This window comes from Oryza sativa, chromosome 7, assembly GCF_034140825.1.
Source record: "Oryza sativa Japonica Group chromosome 7, ASM3414082v1".
NCBI lineage: Eukaryota > Viridiplantae > Streptophyta > Magnoliopsida > Poales > Poaceae > Oryza > Oryza sativa.
In genome coordinates, this window is record NC_089041.1 from 7,411,349 (window position 1) to 7,435,720 (window position 24,372).

Below are 24,372 nucleotides of genomic sequence, written 5' to 3' on the forward strand. Positions count from 1 at the left end.
ACTGATTATCAGATATCGTAGTTAATATAAGTTGATATTTCGATTTACTTGTATTGGCTGGAACTTTTCTATGGTTTTGTCGTCGATATCGGCTAAATTGTTTTGTCGACTAAGGTATCTACTACCCTGAAAATCGGTCAAAGCTTGATTGTTTAGATACCATGTTTCTCTTCATAATTTATGATGCATCAATTGAGTTTGACCTATTAAGTCATGCTTAGAACCATGAGCTCTAGCATGTTTCTTGATTGCCAATAAGGGTAGAATTGGAGTTTCAGCCGATCTTATCTGATATAATAGTTTTAACATGTTTTGCTTAGCTTAGTCATGTTTTACATATTATATTTGCCCCTTATACATATGTATCACCTTATTTAAATATATTTAGTTTGCATTATATATATTTACTTACATTGATATCTCTATGTATAAGGTTGTATCAGAGTATTAGCTGGTGCATTATCTTTCACTAGATATCTAGGCATGCCCTGGCGCGCCGCTTGGAGAGAGCTTGGTTGCTGAGTATAGAATTGCAATCCTATGGCATTACTGGTTCAATCAGTGCAGTAAATATTATGAAAAAAAAGTGACATAGAATAGCATTAGGAAAGTTGACGAAGGTAATAAAAGGATTAGAAACATAATATAACAGAGTAGTTTATATGGAGGGTGATGAACTGTTCATCGGTGTAAGGGTAGTGAAAATGACCGGTGTAAGGGTAACCTTATGCACGACTTAATATAATAGAATAGCATAGTGAAAGTTGACGAAGGTAACAAACAAAAGGATTAGAAACATAATATAACAGAGTAGTTTATATGGAGGGTGATGACAGTTCATCGGTGTAAGGATTAGAAACATAATATAGCATTAGGAAAGGTTTTTTCCTAAGCATTGCATTACAGTAGTAGGTAGAGATGAAACCTTGAGCGCAATATTTACAGTGAAACAAACTGTGCATAACAAGGATATAAAGGTTCTAAGTAATCAGCATAGCGGTGCTAGTCTTAGAGTAGGTCTCATGATGGTAGAAAGATGGATGTTTATGCGCTTCATAACAGTAGAAGTATGTTGCTGGTGCAGGGCATGAACATTGCATTCACAGGAGATGTACTGTTGCCTGCAACTGATTCATCTTGTGGAAGTGAAAAATGCAGATTCTTCCCACTTGTATCTTGTTGGCTGCTGCAAAATCTGACCATATCCTGCCTTTAGGTTTTAGTGTCCATCTGTTGACTTTTGAAGAAGCATGGTGGTTGATGTGTTTCTTGTAATTTGTACTTGAATTTGTGTTGTCTTACGCTGTGCTAGTGGCTGAATATATTTCTTTGAAAATTATTTTGTGCGAAATCTGACCATATCCTGCCTTTAGGTTGTAGCATCCATCTGTTGACTTTTGAAGAAGCATGGTGGTTGATGTGTTTCTTGTAATTTGTACTTGAATTTGTGTTGTCTTGCGCTGTGCTAGTGGCTGAATATATTTCTTTGGAAATTATTTTGTGAAGTACTGTCATAAAAATTGCATGTCACATATTTATTTTTCAAGAGAGTAGATTGATTGCAAGTGAAAGATCTTACCACCCTGTCTTACTTCATGAATGTTTTTCATAGTAACAATGTAGAATTTGCTTGAGTAGTCTAGGAATTGTGCAATATCTCTAACGTAGTTCTTTACTTCACTTGATAGCTTCATCCGTTTGTTATAGCAGCACATATCTTTGACAATGCGTTTTGTGTTGGCTGCGGGAAAAAAAGTGGATAAGCATTTTTCTCACTATAGAAGAAAAAAAAATTGATGAATTTCATTGAAAGAATTTCATTGAAAGTAATAAGTAAAGTATTTGGACCTGTAGAAGTTGATCCAGTATGGTGCTTGAACCTGAGTTGGATGTGTTCGTTTTTGTGTGATTTAGTTTTGTGGACTCTACCTGAAAGGCAAATCATAGTAAGAAAGTTAGATAAAGCTGAAAATACAGTGAGTAAAAGTGAAGTTAATACCTTCAACGTTGGTAAAAGATGGATGACGAGGCGCAGTTGATTTGGTTGAAAAGCTTGGTGCAGAAGATGATTGGTTATTGATAAGTGCCTTGGCCGCTTTATCTGGAATTGGACATCTACTATATCCTTCTTTGTTAAATATGATCACATTGAGTCTTGATTTTGATAAGGTCCTGAAAACAACAGATTTAGATTCTCCCATCTTTAAGCCAGCTTCTTGTATGAATTCCTTCCATCCTATTGTCATGTACAGCTTGTCACGTGCTTCTGCTACTTTGACGCGGATCTTCAAGCCATGTGCAGTCATTAACTTGAGAGTTCGTCCATGCTTAAGCCTAGATGCTTTTGTAACTGCAACTGGGATAGGCTGTATAATTGAAAATTTGTATTAGCACTTGTAAAGTCAGCATACTGTACAAGACATAAAATATTTCTTGTTAAGCTCACCAGATAGTCTTGACTTGCTGTCTTAATTTTGACCATGGAGAATGTTGGTGAATGCATGATTGTAACTTCAAATTGTATGGTTTTAGTGAGGTGTGTAATATATAGAGAGTAATAAGAAAGAATTCATGGCGTGCTTGGATGATACTTTTCAGTTTAATTATGAAGTGTTTATCTTTTATTTTAAAGAATTGGATGTTGGTTTAGTTGGCAAAAGTAGTCGATAAAATAAGCTGAAATACTTAGTATTGTATTAAATACAATGTTGTAAGTTGAGTGCTGAATTGAAAATATTGGATGCAACTTAGGAGGGATGTATATAGTGAGATACGAAAATGAAAAATCACAATATAGTTAAATAAGTAAGAAATGTTGCGTGAGATGATCGATACAAACATATATCCATTAATTAGTTTATTAGCCACTTTTATGATTATTTACAGTACATAGTTATGTTCACTCTACGTTGAATGTATAGTGTTTGAGATGCTGTGGAAGGATTATGTCATGATAAAAATGACACGTCAAATGTGTTAGAGATACATATAATTCGAATAAAACTAGGAAATTTAGCAAAAACCAAGAGTGGTCAATGTAGAGTGAACATAACTATGTACTGTAAATAATCATAAAAGTGGCTAATAAACTAATTAATGGATATATGTTTGTATTATTAAAAAGTAACCATAGTAAACATAGATAAATGATGGCCCAAATGAATTTCCATGTATGTTTAGGATGGATTTTGTGCGAATCTGTGTTTACCATGTTATGCCATTGTTGTTATAGGTAAAACAATGTAGAGATAGATTTAAAGAGGTCGGGGGCGAAAATAAATAACAGTTGGAATATGAGTTAAGAAAAGTGCTCAGTTAATTTATCCTTCGATATAAACGACATAAAAAGTGCTTTTATTTTTAAAGTAAGGGTAGTTTTTTTTATTTTGGTTTCATTTTTTAATATCTAAGTTAATAAGATATCCGTGTAATGTTTAGCTGTGCTATGTATAACTGCATTTTTTTTGCATTTTTTTATCATTGTGGGTAACAGTTGTCGTTGTATTTGCGCAGGAGATAATGATATTAGATTGCATGTAAAAACATGGATCTATGGTTAGATTACCTAGTAAAAGATGACTTGCGTGCAATAACTCCAAGATCTTGCAATAGACGAATTTTTACATCCTGCGACATAAAAAATATGATTTGTCACTTATCTGTAAGTTGAAAGGTAATAATAGAAAAGGGTAAAAAGAAGAACAACAAATTATATTAGCGTTAAGATAAGAGGCTGTGAGATGGAGTAATGATTTATGGGCTTGGTTTGGCAAGGGTAGATCTGTGAGTGGGAAAGCGAAGGGAGGGATTGGAGAGATGCTTAAAGAAGCGATTAATCAGTGTTCAGTGTTGATTTTGGTGATGGTGTTACGGGTGTTGTGATTTTAAGCAGATGAGAAGGATGGCTTGCCGCGGTAGCTGAAGTAGCGTTGGAGGTAGGGGTTGGAGGAAGAACTCACTATTTTTTTTTTTGGAGTGCGATGGCTGGCGAAAGAGACTTTTCGGAGAAGAGATTTCGGATGCGGTGGAGATGAATGGGAAGAGGTGAGGTTGCGGGCGTTGCTGTTGGTGGAAGAGATGAGAGGAGCATATACTCCCTCCGTCCAAAAAAAACTCAATTCCTGTGTTTCCGTGTCTAACGTTTAACCGTTCGTCTTATTTGAAAAATTTATGAAAAAAATTAAAAAGATAAGTCATGCATAAAGTATTATTCATGTTTTATCATCTAACAATAATAAAAATACTAATCATAAAAAAATTTCATATAAAACGGACGGTCAAACGTTGGATACGAAAACCGAAGAATTCGTTCTTTTTGGGACGGAGGGAGTAAGATTTATGTGGATATGGAGAAGGAGAAGGTAACGGATAAGGATAAGGAATCGAATATTTTTTTAGAAAAATAACATCTGCTGCGTGATTTCGATGCAGAGGACCGGTGGGTGCATTGATGGCCATATTGGTCAGAGTATAAACTAATTTGTGCAGTTCTAAATCCGTCCTAAAATATAGAAAATTTTAATTCCTTATCTATTGCATGATTAGTTGTATTTTTGTTTTGCATTTAGGAAATTCTGTTATAGGATGCCGTGATTTTATGGTTCTAATTGCAACTTACTGTACAAAGTTTTTTTGGGAAGGCATTTTTTAAATTAGAAGTCTGCTTATGAACATTACATCTATCAGTATAATAGTTTCTTATTAAATAAGGAAAATAAATTTTGGGAAATGTTGGAAACATCCTTAAAGTCAAATGTTAGTTTTTTTTATTCTCTCTTTTTATACAATTCAGTTATCAACACGACCACACATCCTAATAATTTGCTGGTACTTAGTGGTTTTTATTATTTCACGAGTGCCTTCTTCGATTTGAGGTGGATGAGCAATTGCTACGAGTATGTGGTTGAGTTGTTTATTGTACGTGTTGAAGTCGAACTTGACGGGTATGCGCATTGGTTTTAATTAAATATATTATTTTTTGAGACAATGATTTTAAAAATGGCATAAAAATCATCCGAACGTGAGAAAGGGGCATGACATTATTGGAGGTCATCTGATGATTGATTAACTTGACGTTAGGAAGCGCTTTTATATGTGATTATTGTCTGTGGCGAAAGTGACAGTCAAGGGAATGGCGTTAGTAAGTAGCGTGGGAAGAGGGAATAAAGAGAGAGGATAGGTGGGAGAGTTAGCAAGCAAGACAGGTGAATATTTCTGACAACTAATATGTTTCTTAGGCTGTATTTAATTGGGTATTATTATTTTAATGGATATGGTGTTTATTAATTAATGTATAATCTTTAATATTGTATTGTTTTAGAAGGTGATTAGCAAACACATTTGCAATGTAGATGCAAAATAGTAGTGGAACATGGGGTTCTGCATATTTGTATTGTAGATGCAAAAGTAGATGAGAAAAAAATATCCCGAACAATGCTTCTCTCACATCCACATTTCACATTCACATTAGGTGCACGAAAAGTTGAAAGCCAAAACAAACCTCTACGTACTTGGTAAAATTTCCTACTGTTTCTATAGCTAAAACTGCTTACTGCAGCGATAACACTAACTAACATAACTAAGAAACAGAGACACAAAGATAATAGAAGTTGAATGTAGAATAAGCATATCATCTTTGTTCCAGATAAAATGGTTAAACTCTACAGGCACTCTCAGTAGCTTATAAATAAACAAGCTACTGAAAATAGAGAATGACCTTCAGAAACAGAAACAAAACTCCCTCTCCCATTGTCACATCCATTGGCATGTTCACCCCTTGCATTCTTGAACCTCTTGATCGTCCCTCTCCATGGTTCTGCTGAACAAGAAGTCAATTAATTAAGCTCCATGACATGTTAAAGCTAGCTCACCGAAGCCATGTTTAGAAGATACCAACATGTCACGTGTGAATCAGTTAGAGACCATGATTTATAATAGCAAAGCATTTTGCATTGATAGGATCAGTGAATGTGCATTGCAGAATGCCAGTATGCAAGAAAAAATAGGGACAAAAAAACCGTACTGTACTGCTTAACACCTTCCCCAGAACAAAATGATTTTAGAAAGATTTAATAATTATCAAAGTTAGTACATGTGCTTCAATGTGTGCCTTTTTGTTTTCCTATATCAGTCATTTTAGAGTGTGGGGAGTTCATGCATGTACTCATTCACTATTTTATCCCAGGTGAGAAACCATATCTGAACACACACTTGAACAAAGTTAGATAACTATTTATCGGGAAATTGATGTACTCAATCACTGTTATGAAAAGCAAGAAATCACTTTGAAACTTAATTCAAGTAAAAAAAGTTCTATGTTGAATACTTTAACTTGGCTTTACACATCCTAAAAGTTCAACAACTATTTGAACATATATCACAAAAAGAACTCGTTGTAATTTTATTGCTGAAATATCACCTTGTCAAGTAAGAAATGCCGTAAAAGTCCATGGATGACGTGCTGCTTAATTTCTCATGCTAACAATGTTAATAGTTGATGAAACTACATGGCGATATTTGCAATTAAAAACTCATATATACATGCTGACAAAACTTACATGGTCAATGCAAGTCCTCATGTTGTCGTTTTCTAACTAATGGCTAACAAAACTACACTCTGCAAACAAAACTAACATATTTTAGATGATTGCCCTCATGCTGCAGTCATCTAACTAATGGCTGACAAAACTAATATCTTACTTTGCAAACAAAACTAACATATTTTAGATGATTAGACCCTCATGCTGTAATCATCTAACTAATTAATGGCTGACAAAACTAATATCTTACTTTGCAAACAAAACTAACATATATTAGATGCTCAGGTCCTCATACTGCAGTTATTTAACTAATGGCTGACAGAAATAATTTCTCAGTTTACAAACAAAACCAGCATATTTTAGATGCTTAGGTCCTCATGTTGCAGTTATTTAACTTATGGCTAACAAAACTAATTTATTATTTTGCTTACAAAACTAATTGCTGATAAACTAACAAAACCAGGTAATAATTGCTTACAAAACTATGTTAGTGGATGACAACAATAGTATATCACTTCCAACTTCCAAGTTAACAGAATGGATCATGAGTTCAGAACAAGACAAAACTAATTTGGTATTTAAATAAAAAATTCGCTTGTTTCCCCATCTAATGTACAAATAACCATTATTAACTAGAAAAATATCAAAATGGTGTTCCCCCAGCTGCAAATGTTGGAGTCACATGAACGGTAAGCATAGCATACTATGGAGACCAACATTCTGAAATACAAAAAAGGGGCTATTTGTGTCCTTGTCGGTGAAAGTGCATCTAGGCCCCTAATGATTTTAATGATTGATTACAATGCGATTGGAGAGGACTAACATTTTATTTAAGCAAGTGTGAAGGTTGTTATGTCCTCAATGAGTTGCAGAGTGATGCATACCCCATTGAAAGCGACGTCATGATGAGTTACGGCAATGAGCAAATGGTATATTGTGTATTTTACTTTCTTTGCATCTTAGAAAAGCCGTACTATTAAGGGGGGTGATGCATTGACATATAAGGAGTGATGTGTGTGCTCAAAATCAATTTTTTGGAAGCATTTCTCCTTGCTTGTGTGTTCTGGAAATTTTCGGAAGTTCCGAAAATACACAGAACCAATTTTTCGCTTCTGGAAATTTTTGGAAGTTTTCGAAAAAGATTTTCGAAAGTTTTGAAAATGACTGTGAAGGCAAAAACGGCTCAGTATTTTTTCGGAAATGTCCGAAACTGTTTTTTGGAATTTCCGAAAATGTCTGCGAGTCAAATATGCTTCTGGAAAATTTCGGATGTTTCCGATAGTGTTTTTCGGAAGTTCCAAAAATCTCCAGAAGGCATTTTTGGTTCTAGATATTTTCGGATATATCCAAAAATATTTTTCAGAAGTTCCAAAAATTGGCATTGACTTTGTGATTTTCTGTTCTGGAAATTTTTGGAAGTTCCGATAATGATTTTCGGAAGTTCCGAAAATCGCAATTATTGTGCTCCAACGGGCAGATCTGGAGCAGTAGCTATAAATACCCCCTCTCTCCTTTTGAGTGGGTTGTTGGTGACATTGGATATTCTTGTGTCCTTGGCTTGCTTCTCTCTCTAGTCATTTAAGCCTTGCTTTCTTGTTTCCCCTCTCCACTCGGGTTTGATTCCAATTTGGTGTGTGTGAGAGAGTGTGGATTCGAGTTTGTGTGGGTGCTTCTTGTGGTCTTCGTGAAGATTTGTAAGCACTTGCATCATCTCCGGGAGTTCTTTGCATCATCTTTTACTCTTGGAGGTTGAGGACTCCTAGAGGAGTTCTGGCTAGGTGTCGCTCCTGAGCCACCGATCTACTTGTGGTTGGCCGGGAGAAGTTTGTGAAGGCCGGATCTCGCCTCCGCAAGGAAAGAGATACCCTTAATGGAAGGAGGAGTGCTTTGTGCAACCTTTTGAGGAAAGGGTTAGCAAAGACCCTGCTCTTTGTGAGCTCCTCAACGGAGAGTAGAATCCCCTCAAGGATTTGAACTCCGGGAACAACTTCGTGTGCTACATCTCCGGTGATATTTCTTCCTCCATCTCCTCTAGCTTTGCTTGTTTGTGTCGCTATAGGTCTAGTTGTTGTTTGTATTTTGATTATCATGTGGTAGGCATCTAGATCTAGAATTTACCTTTGTTTTCGACTGCTCTGAGATTTTTCGGAAGTTCCAAAAATTCCTGCTTCCGCATTTACTTATGTTTTAAATTAGCCTATTCACCCCCCTCTCTAGGCCTAATTGACCCTTTCAGTCGGAAAACAACTTTGTTTATAGAGAGCGAAGCTGTGCCCACACTCAGTGAATCAGTGAATATATAATGCAGTTTCTGCCTCCGGGGCGAAAACCTATCAGCACTATCCGACAACACATGTTTTTGAGTATTGTATTAATATATCAGTTATTATATAAAGTGAGCGTAGCTCAACTAGTAATGTTCCTAGTGGTGGAACTAACCCACCCGGGTTCAAGTTCTAGACTTGATATGGGCGTGCACATTTACGTTTAATCATTCTTTCAATGGTAGGCGACAAACCCGTCGGTAGCGAGGCACCATGGTGACTTCGTTAGTCTCAAACTATGCTGACTCGGTCTTTCGGATGTGCTGAAAGAGTTGAGTGCGTGCGTGTTGTGAGCGCTTGCAATTGTACTATGTTTCTCAAACTTAGGGTCCCCTCCAAATATATACTAGATGATACCCCGCGCGTTGCTGCGGGATACTATGTGAAAACAAATAGTATGATCGAAGGGAATATATTAAAATAAAGCCAATCTACCAAAGGAATTCTACAGTAATTCTACAGTTTGATTGGAATATAATATGTCTGCCATATAAGTTCAAATGACATTTATGTTGTTCAGAGAGTATATACAATATAGCCTGTAGGAAAGAAAAAAAAATTGTATGGTTTGTTTGTTAGAGATTAAAGAAAAGTGCTTCTTGCTAATCTGGTATAGGAAGTGCATAGGCAAGTGAACTGATAATTAGGTTTCAAAAAAAAAAGAACTGATAATTACTTGAAGGTGTGTCAATCCATACCGTGAGCGAGCTTGATGATACCAGCTAGTGATGTTCCCTTCGATTTGCTGTAAACATTAAGAAAACATATATTGACTCTATTTATAAGATGAAACCAAGTTTTTATATCAGTTAGCTCATGCAAGACGAAGGCCTTAGTCTGAAGGGACTGAATTTGAATCATGTCTTCCATCCAATGGTCTGGTGCTGGACTGAAACGATTCAAGTTCTAGCTGAATAAACAACAGTGCACATATATAGTAGATTGGGGTAATGAAAAACGGATTCGATCCCCCAAAAAAAAAGTTAACCATCAAAGATGGATAAGGTAGTTTTTACAAAATCTCTATATATCTGAATATATAATAAAATAATGATGGTCAGCTTGACAAATTGCAATTTCATACATTCATATATCGATGGAACACAAAGTACTGAATTACCAGATTGTTTGCTCCGCAAAAGGAGATGGAACCCTAAAGTACTGAATTGCTTGATCGATTGATCCAGAACGGGACAATATATATGCCTTTCCGCGTGATACTTCTTCCACCTGCAGTAAATTTGGGCATCATAATCATAATTTACACACAGAAACCAACAAATAAAATGTCAAGTAAATTTCCACGGGCACATTACATTCCGAACCAAACAAACAACAGAAACAGCAAGAGAAAATTCTGATAAAACGAAGGAGCGTAAAGTAGATACACAAATAAGAAACGGTATGCGAGGAAATGAGGGTGAGAGGAATAAAAATGGCACCTGCCAGGTCGCCAATGAAACGGAAGAGTGATGATGATGCAGGTATATGCCCATGGAAGATGTAATCACATATGTAGGAGAGGATATGAAGCAATCCATTTTAATGGCAAACGTTATCAACTATCGAATGAGGAGGCGAGTAGACCGGGAAGCAACGGGATAGGAAGCTGCGCCATACATTGGTGGGCGCCGGTAGTTTCCTGAGCGGCGGGGCCGAACCAATGTAGAGGAAGCGGAGTGGTGGGGGGAAGAAAGGGTGCTGCATGGGGGGTGGGAGGTGGGGAGTGGCGGCGATTCCCTTGCCCGGCGGCGCGAGAGGGGAGATGCGGGAGAGGAGAGGAGTCGGAGCGATGCGGTGGGGCCATTCGCGCGAGAGAGAAGTCGTTGATGCGGGAGCGCTCGCGCGGGGGAGCAATGCGGTGGGGCTGGAGAAGCGAGATTAGATCCAACGGTTAGGAAAAGAATGATGACGTGGAGGCACCAGAAAGCAGAGAATTCAGTAGTGGGGATGATTTGTATAGGTATATAGATACAGGATTACTCAACACACACACACACACACACAAAAGAATCACAAACTTACCCACTCATGGACACCATTAATAAATAGGTAGAACAAAATCAACACACCTCTATCAAATTGGAAAATGAAAAAATAAAATACATTCCCACGAAGCAACAACAAAATCATATAAAAAATGTTGAAAAGTGATCCTGCAACTCCACTTGATGTAACTCTAATATCCTATCGATCAGTGTTATATCTGCCTGTAGCCATGTTGGATTGGTGAGTGAAGAACAACTTTACTGTAAGCAGATGCAAGAGAAATATGTAATATTGAGCACTGCAGTTGTCTTTTTAGAAATAATACTTTTTTAATAGGGAATCACAAAAATAGAGGTTGTCAGACTAAAATTGCAAGTATAACACCCTATCGAACAACCAATGTTCGACAAGGGTACATATTGAACAACTATAATTTGACAAGGGATAAAAACATAAAATAGAAAAATCACTTTGCGCTACTATGCGCCACTGTAGCATGCAGGACCTATCGAACATCCCCATTTCAATAGTCCACCTCTCTTCCATGTACTTTTTATTTTTTTTAAGTGGACTAACAACCTTGTCGAACAACCGCAGTTCAACAGGAGTTCGACAGGTACCTATGGAATGGTTTTAGCCAATCAACTTCTATTTTTGCAATTTTTTATTAAAATAATATTATCTCTAAAAAAGTTTCCATTTTTTTTGTCTCTATAGACGATCTGGACTGCTTGACAAAGCAAAGAACTTCATTGAGGAAAACAACATCAATCATGTGGCTTTTGTTTGGATGGGGCTACTGTCAGCTTGCCGATTTCACTAGCACAAGGACTATGCAAATTTGGCTTGTAAAGATTTGCTTCACTTGGAGCAATATGATGCTGGATCCAAGCTATACAAAACTGCATTTTATACATTCAACGGTGACAGATCCAACCATTTACACATTCAACCAGTGACAGATATAAAAGAACTAATACCTGATAGTCATAGACCGACACCACCGGCCTCAAATGCGACCATAACGATAGTGTGCATGACGAGAGAGGAGGACAAAAAAAAAAGGATGGCTCATGGAGGATAACTAGAGGGTGCGATTGCGCATGCAAAGGTGGAGAGGAGGAACGATGGTGGCTCATGGAGAAAGAGCGGTGGAGGTGGTGGTAGGGATGAAAACGGATCGAGTACGGTCGAAAACTAGCTCTAACATATTCGTTTTCATATTTTTTTCTCAGAATTGAAATCGGAATCGGAAACCCGGATACGAAAATGGAATCGAATATTATCGAATACAGACACGGAGCGAATATGAATCGAAACGAATACGGTAATGAATAATTATCAAAATATCAAGACCCCTCAAAATAAGCTTCTTAAAACGAGGAAGAGATATAGCCATTAGTTTTCAAACACAAAACATCAGTATTTTCAAATTTTATCTCTATTTATAAGGGCAAGGGGGAGATAGAAAATGTTATGTTTACTTTCCATACAAATTTATGTTATCATAAAACAAATAAATTAATGTGTATCACTCAAATTTTCGTAGGCACATTGAAATTTTTAAAAATTGGTTGAATATTTTAAATTTTGGGTTGAACATTTCAATTGAAAGTTTTTAAAAATTTGAGTGGTTATTTTTCAGAATTGAATTTTTTCATTTGTTTGTATGTGGACCAGTTAAGAAAGTTTTTAAAAATTTGAGTGGTTATTTTTTAGAATTGAATTTTTTCATTTGTTTCTATGTGGACCAGTTAAGGACCCGCATGGAAAAATTGATTCCATACGGGTGACTTAAGAATCCATATGCAAAAATAAATTTTGAAATTTTGAAACTAATTTATCTCACTCATATGAACTCCAAATTGGATGATTCTTTTCCCTAAATGTTTCTAAAATCATGCTCTATCATGTTATTGTGTTCTTATCTTCTATTATTTTGGCCATTTTTCTCTTGTGACTTTGTTTTATCAATTAAAAATTTGAATTTCTAAACTTCAAATAATATTTTGAAGCTATAATTAATTTCAGCTGAAAAAGTCATGAACATAAAAGTTGTAGAGCTCATCAAGACATACAACTTTTATTTTGGTCATTTCTTCATCCGATAAAGTGATAGTAACATTGTTCACAAAGTTTACTTCTCTCTTATAGTTTATAGAACCAAATAAGATAGATGTAAATTTTATATAAGATAGATGTAAATTTTATGAACAATGTTACTATCACTTTGTCGGATGAAGAAACAACCAAAATAAAAGTTATAGATCTTGATGAGTTATAAAACTTTGTTGTTGATAACTTTTTCAGTTGAAATCATTAATATTTTAAAATATTGTTTGAAGTTGTTATATTTTGAAATTCAAATTCAAACGGTTCAAACAAAGTCATATAGAAAAATGACCAAAATAAAAGTTGTAGATGTTGATGCGTTATACAACTTTGTTATTGACAATTTTTTTCATTTGAAATCATTTACTACCCGAAAAATTATTTGAATTTCTTATATTTTAAATTCAAATTTTATATAGTTTAATCAAACTCGGATGGAGAAATGACCAAAATAAAAATGATAGATCTCAATAAGTTATACAAATTTGTATTTGACAACTTTTTTCATATGGGTTGATTTTGTGCCTTTAAATTCATTTTAAAGAGCCACATGTTAAAAAAAAAAATCGATTTTTACACTGAAAAAAATCCACCATTTTTTTCACCTCAACCTTATCTTCTCTTTGACTCTTCCTCTCTTCTCTCTCACACACTTTCTACTCTCTCTCTCTCTCTCACTTCCTCTCATCCACAGGGCGCAGGGCGGGGCGAGTGGTGGCCGGCCAAGGGCGGTGCACCGCGTGGCGGGTGAAGCATCTAGGCCCCCGGTGTTAATTTTGGTAATTAATGACAAGCGCTAATTGTGGACTAACCGCTAATTGTGCTAATTTTGTTAATTTTGCTAATCCAGGCCGATGGGGCCCTCTGACAGCACTTCAATGGCTAGTTTTCTAGCCGTTGCAGAGTAGCACGGTCTGACCGGCCACATATCTCCGGTCAGACCGGCAGAGCACAAAGTTGGGGGATTTCGCCCCCAAAGGCTAGTTTTGCTGGGTGGGAGTATAAATACTCCCCCACCAGCAGCAAGGGGACCCTCTTGGCATCTAATTCAATTGCATACACCCTTTGCACCTCACTCACACTCACTTGAGCTTTGTGTTCATCCATCTAGTGTGTTAGAGGGTTGATTAGCCAAGAGTCAAGTGCATTTGCTTCCATTGTAGAGCTAGTGTGGCACTTGATCATCTCCACGCCGGGTTATTGCTTGTTACTCTTGGAGGTTGCCGCCTCCTAGACGGTTTGTGGAGAAGTTGCCCGGTGACCTCTCCGAGAAGTTTGTGGAGAAGGCCCGGTGCTGGTTTGTAAGTGGTTTGGAGTTCACCACCTTCGGAGTGAAGGAAGAACTACCCTAGTGATCGAGGCTTGGGTAGTCCTCTCCGTGGGCCAGCTCCCGCCTTGTCCACCCCTTGACGAAGGGGGTGTGCGGTGGCTTCGTGGTTGAGCGGTGGAGTTGGGCTCGCCTCAATGGGGAGTAGGAAACCGGCGAGTTTCCGAACCTTGGTGAAAAATCTCTTGTCTCCCTGTCTCATTTGATTGTCACATTTACATTTGTGCAATTTACATTTCTAGAGACAAACTTGAGATCATATCACCCTAGGATTGCTAAACATTGACATAGGAGTTTGATTTACTTTCCTAGAGATATAATTGAGCCACTATCACCCTAGGTTTGCAAAACATAACTTAGTTGCTTAGTTAGAGTTGACCCTCACCAAGCCTAGCAACTTAGGTTAGTTTTGATTAGGTGTCATTTAGTTTTAAATCGTCTATTCACCCCCCTCTAGTCGACATCTCGATCCTATAGCAGGCGGCGGCGGCGGCGGCGGGCGGCGGCAGCGGGCTTGACTGCCGCGACCTAGGAAGCGGCTGCAGCGACGGCTTCGGTGGGCGGCGACGGCTTCGGATGGGCGGCAGCGGCAGGCGGCGAGGGCGGCGGATCCGGCGGCATCGCCCTCGGGAGGGGCCGGATCCGCTGCCCTAGGAGGTGTTCGGCGCTCGGCCCCGCGACGGCCGGCGGCGGGCGGGCGCAGCAGCGCGGATCTAGCTAGGGTTTCGGGATTTTTTTTGTTTTTTTTTGCTGAAAAATATCTCCGGATATCCGATGAAAAATTCCAGATAGTTTCCGACCGATTTACGATTCCGTCGGATACCACCCTTACTGTTCGTTTTTGTATCCGAGAAAAAACCCGAATTCGTTTCCAAATCCGAGAAATTCCGGATAGTTCCGACCGAATTTTTCTGAATCTGAAAATTGGTCCGGACGGACGGAATCTATCCGAACCAGTTTCATCCCTAGGTGGTGGTGGCGGTGCGTGGAGTGATAGTTAGGCTGTGTAGCACGCAAAACGGAGCACACATAATTGTATGATTAATTAAGTATTAGCTATATTTTTTCAAAAATAGATTAATTTGATTTTTTAAACAACTTTTGTATATAAACTTTTTTTTTTGCAAAAAACGCACAATTTAACAGTTTGAAAAGCGTGAGTGCGGAAAACGAGGGGAGGGGTTGGGAACTTGAAGGAAAGAACACAGCCTTAAGGGTTTATTGTTGACATGATCGCTAACCAAGTTTGTTAATTTTTTATACGTGGGCAACTAGTCATTAGTCATTATAAAGATTATAAAGAAATAGCTAGATTTAAAGTAGTAAAAATATTGAGATAAAGGTGAGAGTACTTGTATTAACTTTTTTTGTCACTTTAGTGATAAATTCTTAATTATTAATAGTAAGTGTGACAAATAGTAAAGGTGGTGTTTGGATCAGGGACTTAATTTTAGTCTCTGTATATAGACACTAATTTAGAGTATTAATTATAGACTACTTACAAAACTAATTACATAATGAAAGCTAATTTGCGAGACAAATTTTTTAAGCCTAATTAATCTATAATTAGAAAACGTTTACTGTAGCATCACAAAGGCTAATCATGGATTAATTAGGCTCAATAGATTCATTTCGCGAATTAGTCCAAGATTATATATTTTATTAATAGTATACGTTTAATATTTATAATTCGTGTCCCGATGTGACACGGCTTAGTCCCATTATTCTCGAGTAGAATATGTCCCTTCCTTAGCGGCGTAAAGAAAGAAATTCGTCTCCTCCGCTCCTAGCGCCGCCGAGTCGCGGCTGAACAGAACAAGGGAGGGAGGGGCGGCGATCTCCATCTGGCGAGCAGAGCAGGGGAGGGGATCCTCGTGAGCATCCACATCCTCTTTCTGATTCATCTCTCTCCCATCGGGACACTTGATATTTCTTGCGTTCTTCGTTAACCCTAGCTTCTCTTCTAGATCTGGAAGAGGCTCTTCTTTTTAATTTCAGAGCCTTAACCTTAATACAAGTAACAGTTTGTTTGTTCCCCGATCCGCCCCTGCTGCTGGTACTTGGGCTATTTGATTCCTGCATAGTTTCAGAGCTAGAGCTAGTGTTGCTCTTTACAGCTTTGGGCGGATTCGCGATGGCGGATGAAGAGTCGTCTGACTTCACCTTTTGCAAGGTTTTATTTATAACTTGCCTCCCTATTGCTTCTATGTTCAGCTACTTGTTATTTCTACAATCAATCAGTCATATTTTTTTTTGACTTATGTATTACTTTCAATTGTGTAATAAATCTGCCGATCTTCTTTGACTGATTTAATCACCTGCTTTTAAGCGCAATCTTGGTTCTGGAGATATTTTCTTGTACAAAGTTCTACCACCACAAATTCTTGGAAGAAGCAATATGTTAGGGATATATTCCACTAACATTATCTTCATTTTTGGCGCTAATATAAACAAATAGGTAGTATCTGACTAACATGGGATGGTACAAACAAGTGAAAAAAATAGATATGAGGAAAAGGAAAAAGGGTAAGATGTAACATAAGAAATCAGGGAGACTGAATGGAAGAGGAAAGAAAGATTCATCTCCGCTGTATAGAAATCTCATATAGTTTGTCCTTGTTGCTGCTGTACCAAGAAATCCACCTTTTGTTGTTGATATACATGAGCTTTAGAATTTCCTATTTCATAAAAAAAAAGCTATGCTGATGTAGTGAGCTTAAGCTAACTAGGTAAGCACAGGGTACCCACTTGTGTATATAGCTCCATTTTCATGAATTATTTGCTACTCCCATTTTATCTGCTTTTCTTCATGGTACTTACATTTTAAATCTGGAATCATGAGTACAAGGGACATATATCTAGATTGTTTGCCATCTTGAATCTACCGGATTTATTAAATTTTCATGGATACTTACTGTCCAAATGGTCTAAATTTAAACTTCCTATGTTGATTATATAATGACCATATTCTTTTACAAACAATTGAAACAAATCTTCAGTGACTTGATATGGTAACTTGCTGATGTTATTCTACTTATGTTTTTGTTGTGTAGATGTAACAAATTCTATATTCAATTTTGTTTTCTAGATCGATTTTGAGGGAGATGGTGGTCTGGAGTTCCCTAAAGCTATCCCTGTGGCAAGTACACCTGGTGATGCTGGTGCAGATAACTTAAAGACTAAGAAGATCGAAGGCAACATGCAGGCAAACAATTCAATTAAAGATCAAACATCTAATTCTATATCTAGTAGCATCAATCGTGTATCACTCGAAGACTCTAATGGAAAAGAGTCAGTTCTTAGCAGAGAGAATACACAGTCAAATTTATCATCTCAACCAAAATCTTCAAAGAAACCTGCAGCGCGTGCAAAAGTTCCTTTCGAGAAGGGCTATAGCCAAATGGATTGGCTTAAGCTGACCCGTACACATCCTGATCTTGCAGGTAAATTGTAGCTGCTACTGTTTCTTCATCTCTGTATGTATGATTATTACTGGATGGCTAGTGTACATTTGAAAACTTTCTTAGTTAATGTATTGTTACTGTCTGAGGCACTATAATCATGACAACTCAGGATATCTTAATATGGTCATAGTTACCATAGGAAAAACACAAGCTTAAGAGTACACACAATTTTTGGTTTCATTGTTGGATAGGTGAGGTCAAATGAATGAGTTTGCAGACTAGTATGCACCATGTTAAATGTCTTCAAAAGGTCCTGAACTACATTTTCTACTATATCAGCTTTCGTTTTTCATGTGGCATTATCAAAACTGATGAGGTCAGAAAAGAAGAGGGGGGGGGGGTATATTTTTTGGGTAATTTGTTTCTAGCTAATACCTCATGGACCTAAGAATTGGTTTGAACTTCTAGCTATTCATAAGACAAAATGTCATTTAATTAATTAATTGTGGTATGAACAAAAATATTATGTATTTCATCCTCAGATAATCCATAGTGATTTTTTTTCTATACCATTAGGATTCGTACATTATTTAAGATACAGGATTCCTGCTTGTGAGATCCTTTAGTCATTAGTCACTGGATTGCATTTTAGATTTGGTATGCAAAGGTGAGAAAAGGAAATACAGGTGGGGGATGCACAATTTCAGCATTTAGGGGAAGAGCGCGTGAACAGTGGCAAAATCTGAAGAAGTTTGTGATTCCAGCGGCATTGAACAAAGAATGCAAAAAGCAGTGCCAAGTACCAATGGTGTAGACTGATGTTTTCCTAATTTAAAGCATAAATGATTATCTACAGATGTTGAAATCTGAAAATGTAAATGCAATTTTATTATTTGTGACTGGAGCATCGCCCGTGAGCTATCCACCTTTTTTGAATATAACTGCAAAGGGGGAAAATATGTTGGTGTGTCTTGCGCCTGTCTATCAGCTGTAATTCATGAACCTGTTTATGCTTGACTGAAGCATATGCGTCCACTGTTGTTAATATTTTTATTTTACTCCTTTTTTAACTGTGTGTTACTTGTAATGAATTGATGTTTGCTGGTGAAATAATACCGATTTCCTTTCATTTGGTGTGGCATTTTTATAGGGCTCAAGGGGCAGTTAAACCGAAGGTTGATTTCTCTAGAAGAAGTTAAACAGCATAAAACAGGAGATAGTATTTGGACTGTTTTGAAAGGTCGTGTGTACAACATTGCTCCGTACATGAAATTTCATCCGGGAGGTAACCATAAGTTTTAACCTGATGTGGAATACTTGTTTCAGTTCTTTTCGTAGCTGCTGTTCACCTTCACAATTTCTGCAGACTTCAGAGTGCTATATGCTTCTATTTTATGTGTAACAAGTACTTTTATGGGCATTTGCAGGAGTTGATATGCTTATGAAGGCTGCTGGAAAAGACTCGACCGCTCTGTTCAGTATCCTTCTATTATTATTGTTCAAACATACTTTTAAAGTTGCCTGCTGCCTGTCGTAGAATTTCAACTGAGTTTTAGTTAGAATCAAAATATGCTTTGACATGCATGTTTGCATGCTAACTATACTCATGCATGCTTTGTTCATTATATTAGGTCGACTGTTCTGTGCTTATTGTGACCGTTGAACTTATGTGCACCTTGAGGCTAGCTAGCTGTCATATCTGCAGGGAGGTTTTGTCCATGAATATATAATTCTTGATATGGTTCCTTCACTCCCCTATAGACAAATATCATGCATGGGTAAATTTTGAATTCCTCCTGGAGAAGTGCCTTGTTGGATTCCTCGATCCCAATGAGTAGATGCGCCATTGAGCCTGAGGCCAGAACTCCACTTCCTCTTTCTTGTCCGCGACACTAGTCCCTGATGCGTATCCATCACATGGAGACAGTTTAAGGAATGTAAACAAGTGTTTTGCTTCATTGCTAAGGAGATATAGATGCTGCTTAACATTTTAGAAAAAAAAGAAAAGTTAGAAACTTGATCACCATTGTTATGTACAAATTCCTTCACCATTGATTGCTGAAGAAAACAAAGAACATTTCCATCCATATGAATGTAATGTCAAGAAGATACATGTGTTTTAGATGAAGGGATACTGTGGTGCTGTTTTGGCTCTTTGCAGCCAACACATAGTGCTCTGTTTCTTTCACATTACAAGACGTTTTGGGCTCATGCATATATTGATATATGTGCTTCATATATTTATCCCATATGAGTGTATGACCAGATCCGAGAAACCCAAGCGCACCATCGTCGTCCATCCGCCAGGCGATATTCCTAACGACGCCATCCAGATTCCGCACGGAGATGCGACCTCTCCACCGGCCGGAAAGCACGCTGTTGCCGTCGTCGCCGGTCTAGGGACCGCTGTTAGGATCGACCTGATCTGATGCGATCGATCCCAAAATATTCAGCGAAATTCAGAACTTGGCTGGAAGCTACCTATTAGGAATCCTAACACGGCAAGGAATTGAAATAACTGCTGAAATTAACTTGATTAACGAAATATATGAGTAGGCCGCAAGAACAGAAAAATGGAATAAAAACTATGATTTTGATCTTCGATATAGTTCTAAAATAACACATTGGCTTATATTGAGTATATCACGAGTAAAAGACAAAAAGTGACGCCTATAGTACCGTAAGGATACACACTGCAGTCTATCTCGGTGCTCTTGAGCAACACAATCTTCATAGAATCTCCCCTCCATCTGTTATATTTAAATCTCAGCCATCCAACCAATATTAGCATCCTCCTCTGCTTCCTCAGTATTTTGGAACTCTAAAACTCTAAAGAATCAAGTGCTCTCTATCTTCATGTGCCTCTCAACCACACCCCAGTCGTGTCGGTCTTAGCCTCTATGCTTCACGACTACACCTCCCATGTATCCGTCGTTCCTCGATGTTGGTGCCTTTATCAACCGACCCCGCCTTCCCAAAACCACCACTTTTGCTGCTCGTCACTATCAACCTTTAAATTCTACCCCTTCCCTTGTCATAATGAAGTTGTAGGAGGATAGCAGCAGAAGGTAGCGGTGAGGTAACAGGAGGTGGCAACGGAGCTGCAAATAACAAGACAACGGTGGGAGCTATAGGATCTGGCGCCCCCTTGGCCAGATCTGACATCCTCCCGACAAGATCTGGGGCCTCTCCACCAAGGGAGACTAGTTGAGGTGGCTCTCAACGATAATGGTGGGCACAGTGTGGTGGCCTACAGCAACGCAGGTGCAGTGGTGAGACAACGTTGGTGCCCTCGCTATGGGTGGGGACTAACCGGCGATCGGACATGACGTGGTCCGAGAGAAGGCTATCCATCCGATGAGGATGACTAACGGACTGGAGGTAGAGCCCTTGTGGGAAGGCGGCAAGAGGCGTGGGGATGGCTGCGTGCTAGCAGTATGTTGCTGGTGTTTTGAAGGCGATGGAGCTGCAACATCAAGGTTGAGGGAAGGTTGGTGCCAGGCGAAAGTCTTGTCTGATGGTAGTCAGGACACAATAATTGTGACGCTGCAGGCAACACGAATCCCCTCGGGGTGTTGTCGTGGTTGTAGGATCGAAGGCATCTTAGAGGGGAGGGGGTTGAATAGGATTCCTAGGAGACTTGGCTGAATTTAAACTTAAATTTCAGAAGATAAAAACTAACCAATATGCCTAGGTTTAAGACTACTGTGGCCCATTGTTTAAAATTAAAGCTAGAACTCCTAACAGTTCTAGAGCAAAATAAATATTGAAAGGAACAAGAAACTCAACATAAAGAGAAGAAAGTTCAAACAAAAGACTTGGCATGTTTTAACCGAGGTATCAGATATTCAACAATCTCTACTAATCGTCATTGGAAATCTACACAAGAGTATAGCTCCCTCCCAAGGCCATGAAGTCCATGGGCGCTCTCATCATTGTGGTTCTTCTCCACTCCTGAAGGTGAACCCCGAAACCTTCACCATCACGCCGAGTCTCCCACAATCATCTTGAGACATCACTGGCTAGGCACGCTAAGATGCCAAGAGTAACAGGAAGAAGTCTTCACTTGAAGCCCTTAAGAACAAGGCCTAAACGAGTAAAGAAAATTATCACAGATAGCTGAATGGCGCTCTTGGACTCTCCCTTAGGTTGCTTAGCTCAATAGAGTTCCAAAAGGCACTAGGTAGTCTAAGGCAAGAGGTATTTATAGCCTTAATCGAGCTCATTAGCTGTTTGCTACCATTGGCAAAAACCAGCTGAAGTTACATAGGATCGGACAATCTGGTACTAGACGGCCCTTTATACTTTCCAATAGTAACAAGGCATATAGCCGTTGGGCTATAAACTGTCGGGCAATCCAGAAACACGCCACGTTCAAAATCAATATCTGGTAGTAGCCGGACAAACATGTGTCCAAATTGTTCGACAATGTGTCAGAATGTCAAACAATTGCTAGATCAGCTTGATTATCTATCGGATAATCTGGCTAGTTCATTTACACTGTCCGACCAACATATGACCACAGTTGGACAACGAACTAGCCAGAAAATCCGACACTGCACCGGATTGTCCGGTCAAGTTACTCTAGCGACTTGAACAAGTACTATCTCGGATTGTTCGACACAACTTGGACTATTAAACTTGTACATGTTCAGGGTTGTAGGAAGACCTGCACACTGACAATTGTCTGAGGTTTTTACCCACTTGATTTGAGAGGCCACAACTTAGTATGCACCACACCTTAAACTCTAGCATTTCCCAAAAACTTCAAGCTACTAGTTTTCAACCCCTCTTTATAGCAGTCTTTAACTTAATTCTACTACATTTGTCCCAACTCCTCAAATACATTACCGATGTTTCAGTTGCAGTAGTATGATCTCGTTGATCTTATCTTGACTGTCTTTTTTGGGTATAGGCAAAACGTCCACACTTCCATCGCCGGAGCCCTAATCTTTTTTTAATACTTAACAACTGAGATTAGTTTTCATGATTATATTGTCATTAACCACCAAAACATCACATGGGGTCTAGATTCTTTTAGAGGTGCCCCTCCTTCCTTCACCAATGGATTTCTCTATGTTAAAATCTTATCCAAGAGTCCTTGAGCAGCGGTGGTACTCTAGCGTCTCAACCTCCTATGACACCCTGTGTCAATTAGGATGTGACTTGTGTGGTCCATAAAAGCTATGTGCGCATGTTTAGTACAGCGTTGCTAGTTTAGCAAGGGTGAAACCAATATATAAGGGCTTGTTCCTCCAACCATAGCACTTTCGGGTTAACCGTTTTACATGAAGCGAAGACGAAAGTGTAAGTGGGTGGTATATGTAAGTGAGCCCGCTCTTTAGATGAGCTGGGCTACACGGTTCTGGTTGACGGGTTGTTACATCTCCTTGGAGGCATCGTCTTTGGAGATCCCCTTTGCCTTTCCGCTTTGAACTGTTGGTCCTGGACTGCTCTGGCGCTCTTTGTTTGTCATGATGGGGTGGGTATGTGTGCGGGAAGAGTGGATCTTATTCTCTGCGGCTCTCTTCCTCCTCAACCCAAGATGTTTGGTGATCAACTGCCTAGCAAGGTTGATGTTGTTTAGGCGATTGCAATTGCTCATGTCTTCATGTTGGTGATGGGTCTGTATGAGGGACGAGCGGATCTTTCTTCTCTCTCATGTTCTCCCTATGCAATCCAATTTTGGGATGTTAATTGGGAGCCCATGCACCATTTTAGTGTTTTGACTTTGTCGGTATTCAGTGGAGTGGCTATGTTGTAGGCTAGTGGTGACCGGGTCTTACATAGCGGCAGTCAGCTTGATGCTAGGTTTCTTGCGTAGCGTTGTCAGCGCATGGTTAAGCTAGCTGAGTTTTTTTTTTTTCCTGTCTTCTTCTCTTTTTTTTTTGGAACTTCTGTCTTCTTCTTTTAGTTTTCTTTGTGATTATAACCTCTCTCAGGGCTCTAGTCTTATACTACTTTTTTTCTCTACTATATTAATAAAACATTGCACCATCTAGTGTTGTTCATTTTTTAAACAAGACAATTAGTATAAGACATCGTTTTCCAAGATTCAATATGATATGTTTATGTTGTAGATTTAGAGTTTCCTATATTGCAACGCATCAATATTTTTCTAGTATATATTATAAATATCAAAATTTTAATCATATGTTGATGTTATTTTTTTTATCATGGACATAGGTTAAAATAAATATCAAGCTGAAATATTCCCATAATTCATAAATACAAAGAAATTTGATTGCGAGGTGATTGATGGGACATGTAACATTGTACAAATGCTTATAATATATGGACATAGTGCTTATAAATTTCAAATATTTGAACTAAGTTAACAAAATACTAAATTAAAAGTACAATATCTTTCTAATCAATATACTCGGTGGTCAGATCCTTCTATTTATCGTCAAATTTTTCTTAAAGTGAATTTGGTCAAATAGCACAGTTAAATAGATCATATATACAACAGCAAATACCAGTTGTTTCTGGTCAATTCGCAAGATAAAGTTATAATTCATACCGATAACAATGTAATTCTCTGCAATCTGGGTCGTAGCAATAGCGGAAGAAGAGCAACAGATTTGGACACTTGCAAACCGACACGGTGACTGGTAACGAACCGCCTGCGAAAATCGTCTCGACAAACAAAAAAAAGATTGCCGCCACCCCCACCC

At 38.3% G+C, this 24,372-nt stretch overlaps 2 protein-coding genes across 3 annotated transcripts; one reads left to right on the top strand and one right to left on the bottom strand.

Annotated features, from left to right (window-relative positions):
* Nucleotides 1-5,418: 5,418 nt before the first annotated feature.
* LOC136357149 (uncharacterized) lies at nt 5,419-10,672 on the bottom strand. 2 transcript variants are annotated; one of them, XR_010742280.1, is made up of 4 exons: nt 10,306-10,650; nt 9,984-10,093; nt 9,562-9,608; nt 5,419-5,818 (listed from the first exon to the last, which is right to left on the bottom strand). XR_010742280.1 is itself a non-coding variant. In XM_066312040.1 (4 exons), the coding sequence occupies exons 1-4, from the start codon at nt 10,568-10,570 to the stop codon at nt 5,673-5,675; spliced, it is 390 nt and encodes a 129-aa protein (XP_066168137.1). In that variant the 5' UTR covers nt 10,571-10,672; the 3' UTR covers nt 5,593-5,672. The 2 variants fall into 2 exon arrangements, 1 of the variants encoding a protein (XP_066168137.1); XM_066312040.1 differs by having other exon boundaries at nt 5,593-5,818; nt 10,484-10,672.
* Nucleotides 10,673-16,064: 5,392 nt separating this feature from the next.
* On the top strand, nt 16,065-19,823 carry LOC4342780 (cytochrome b5 domain-containing protein RLF). The gene is made up of 6 exons (XM_015792281.3): nt 16,065-16,165; nt 16,259-16,464; nt 17,380-17,734; nt 18,846-18,980; nt 19,123-19,173; nt 19,457-19,823. The coding sequence occupies exons 2-6, from the start codon at nt 16,426-16,428 to the stop codon at nt 19,531-19,533; spliced, it is 657 nt and encodes a 218-aa protein (XP_015647767.1). The 5' UTR covers nt 16,065-16,165; nt 16,259-16,425; the 3' UTR covers nt 19,534-19,823.
* The last annotated feature ends 4,549 nt before the right edge of the window (nt 19,824-24,372 follow it).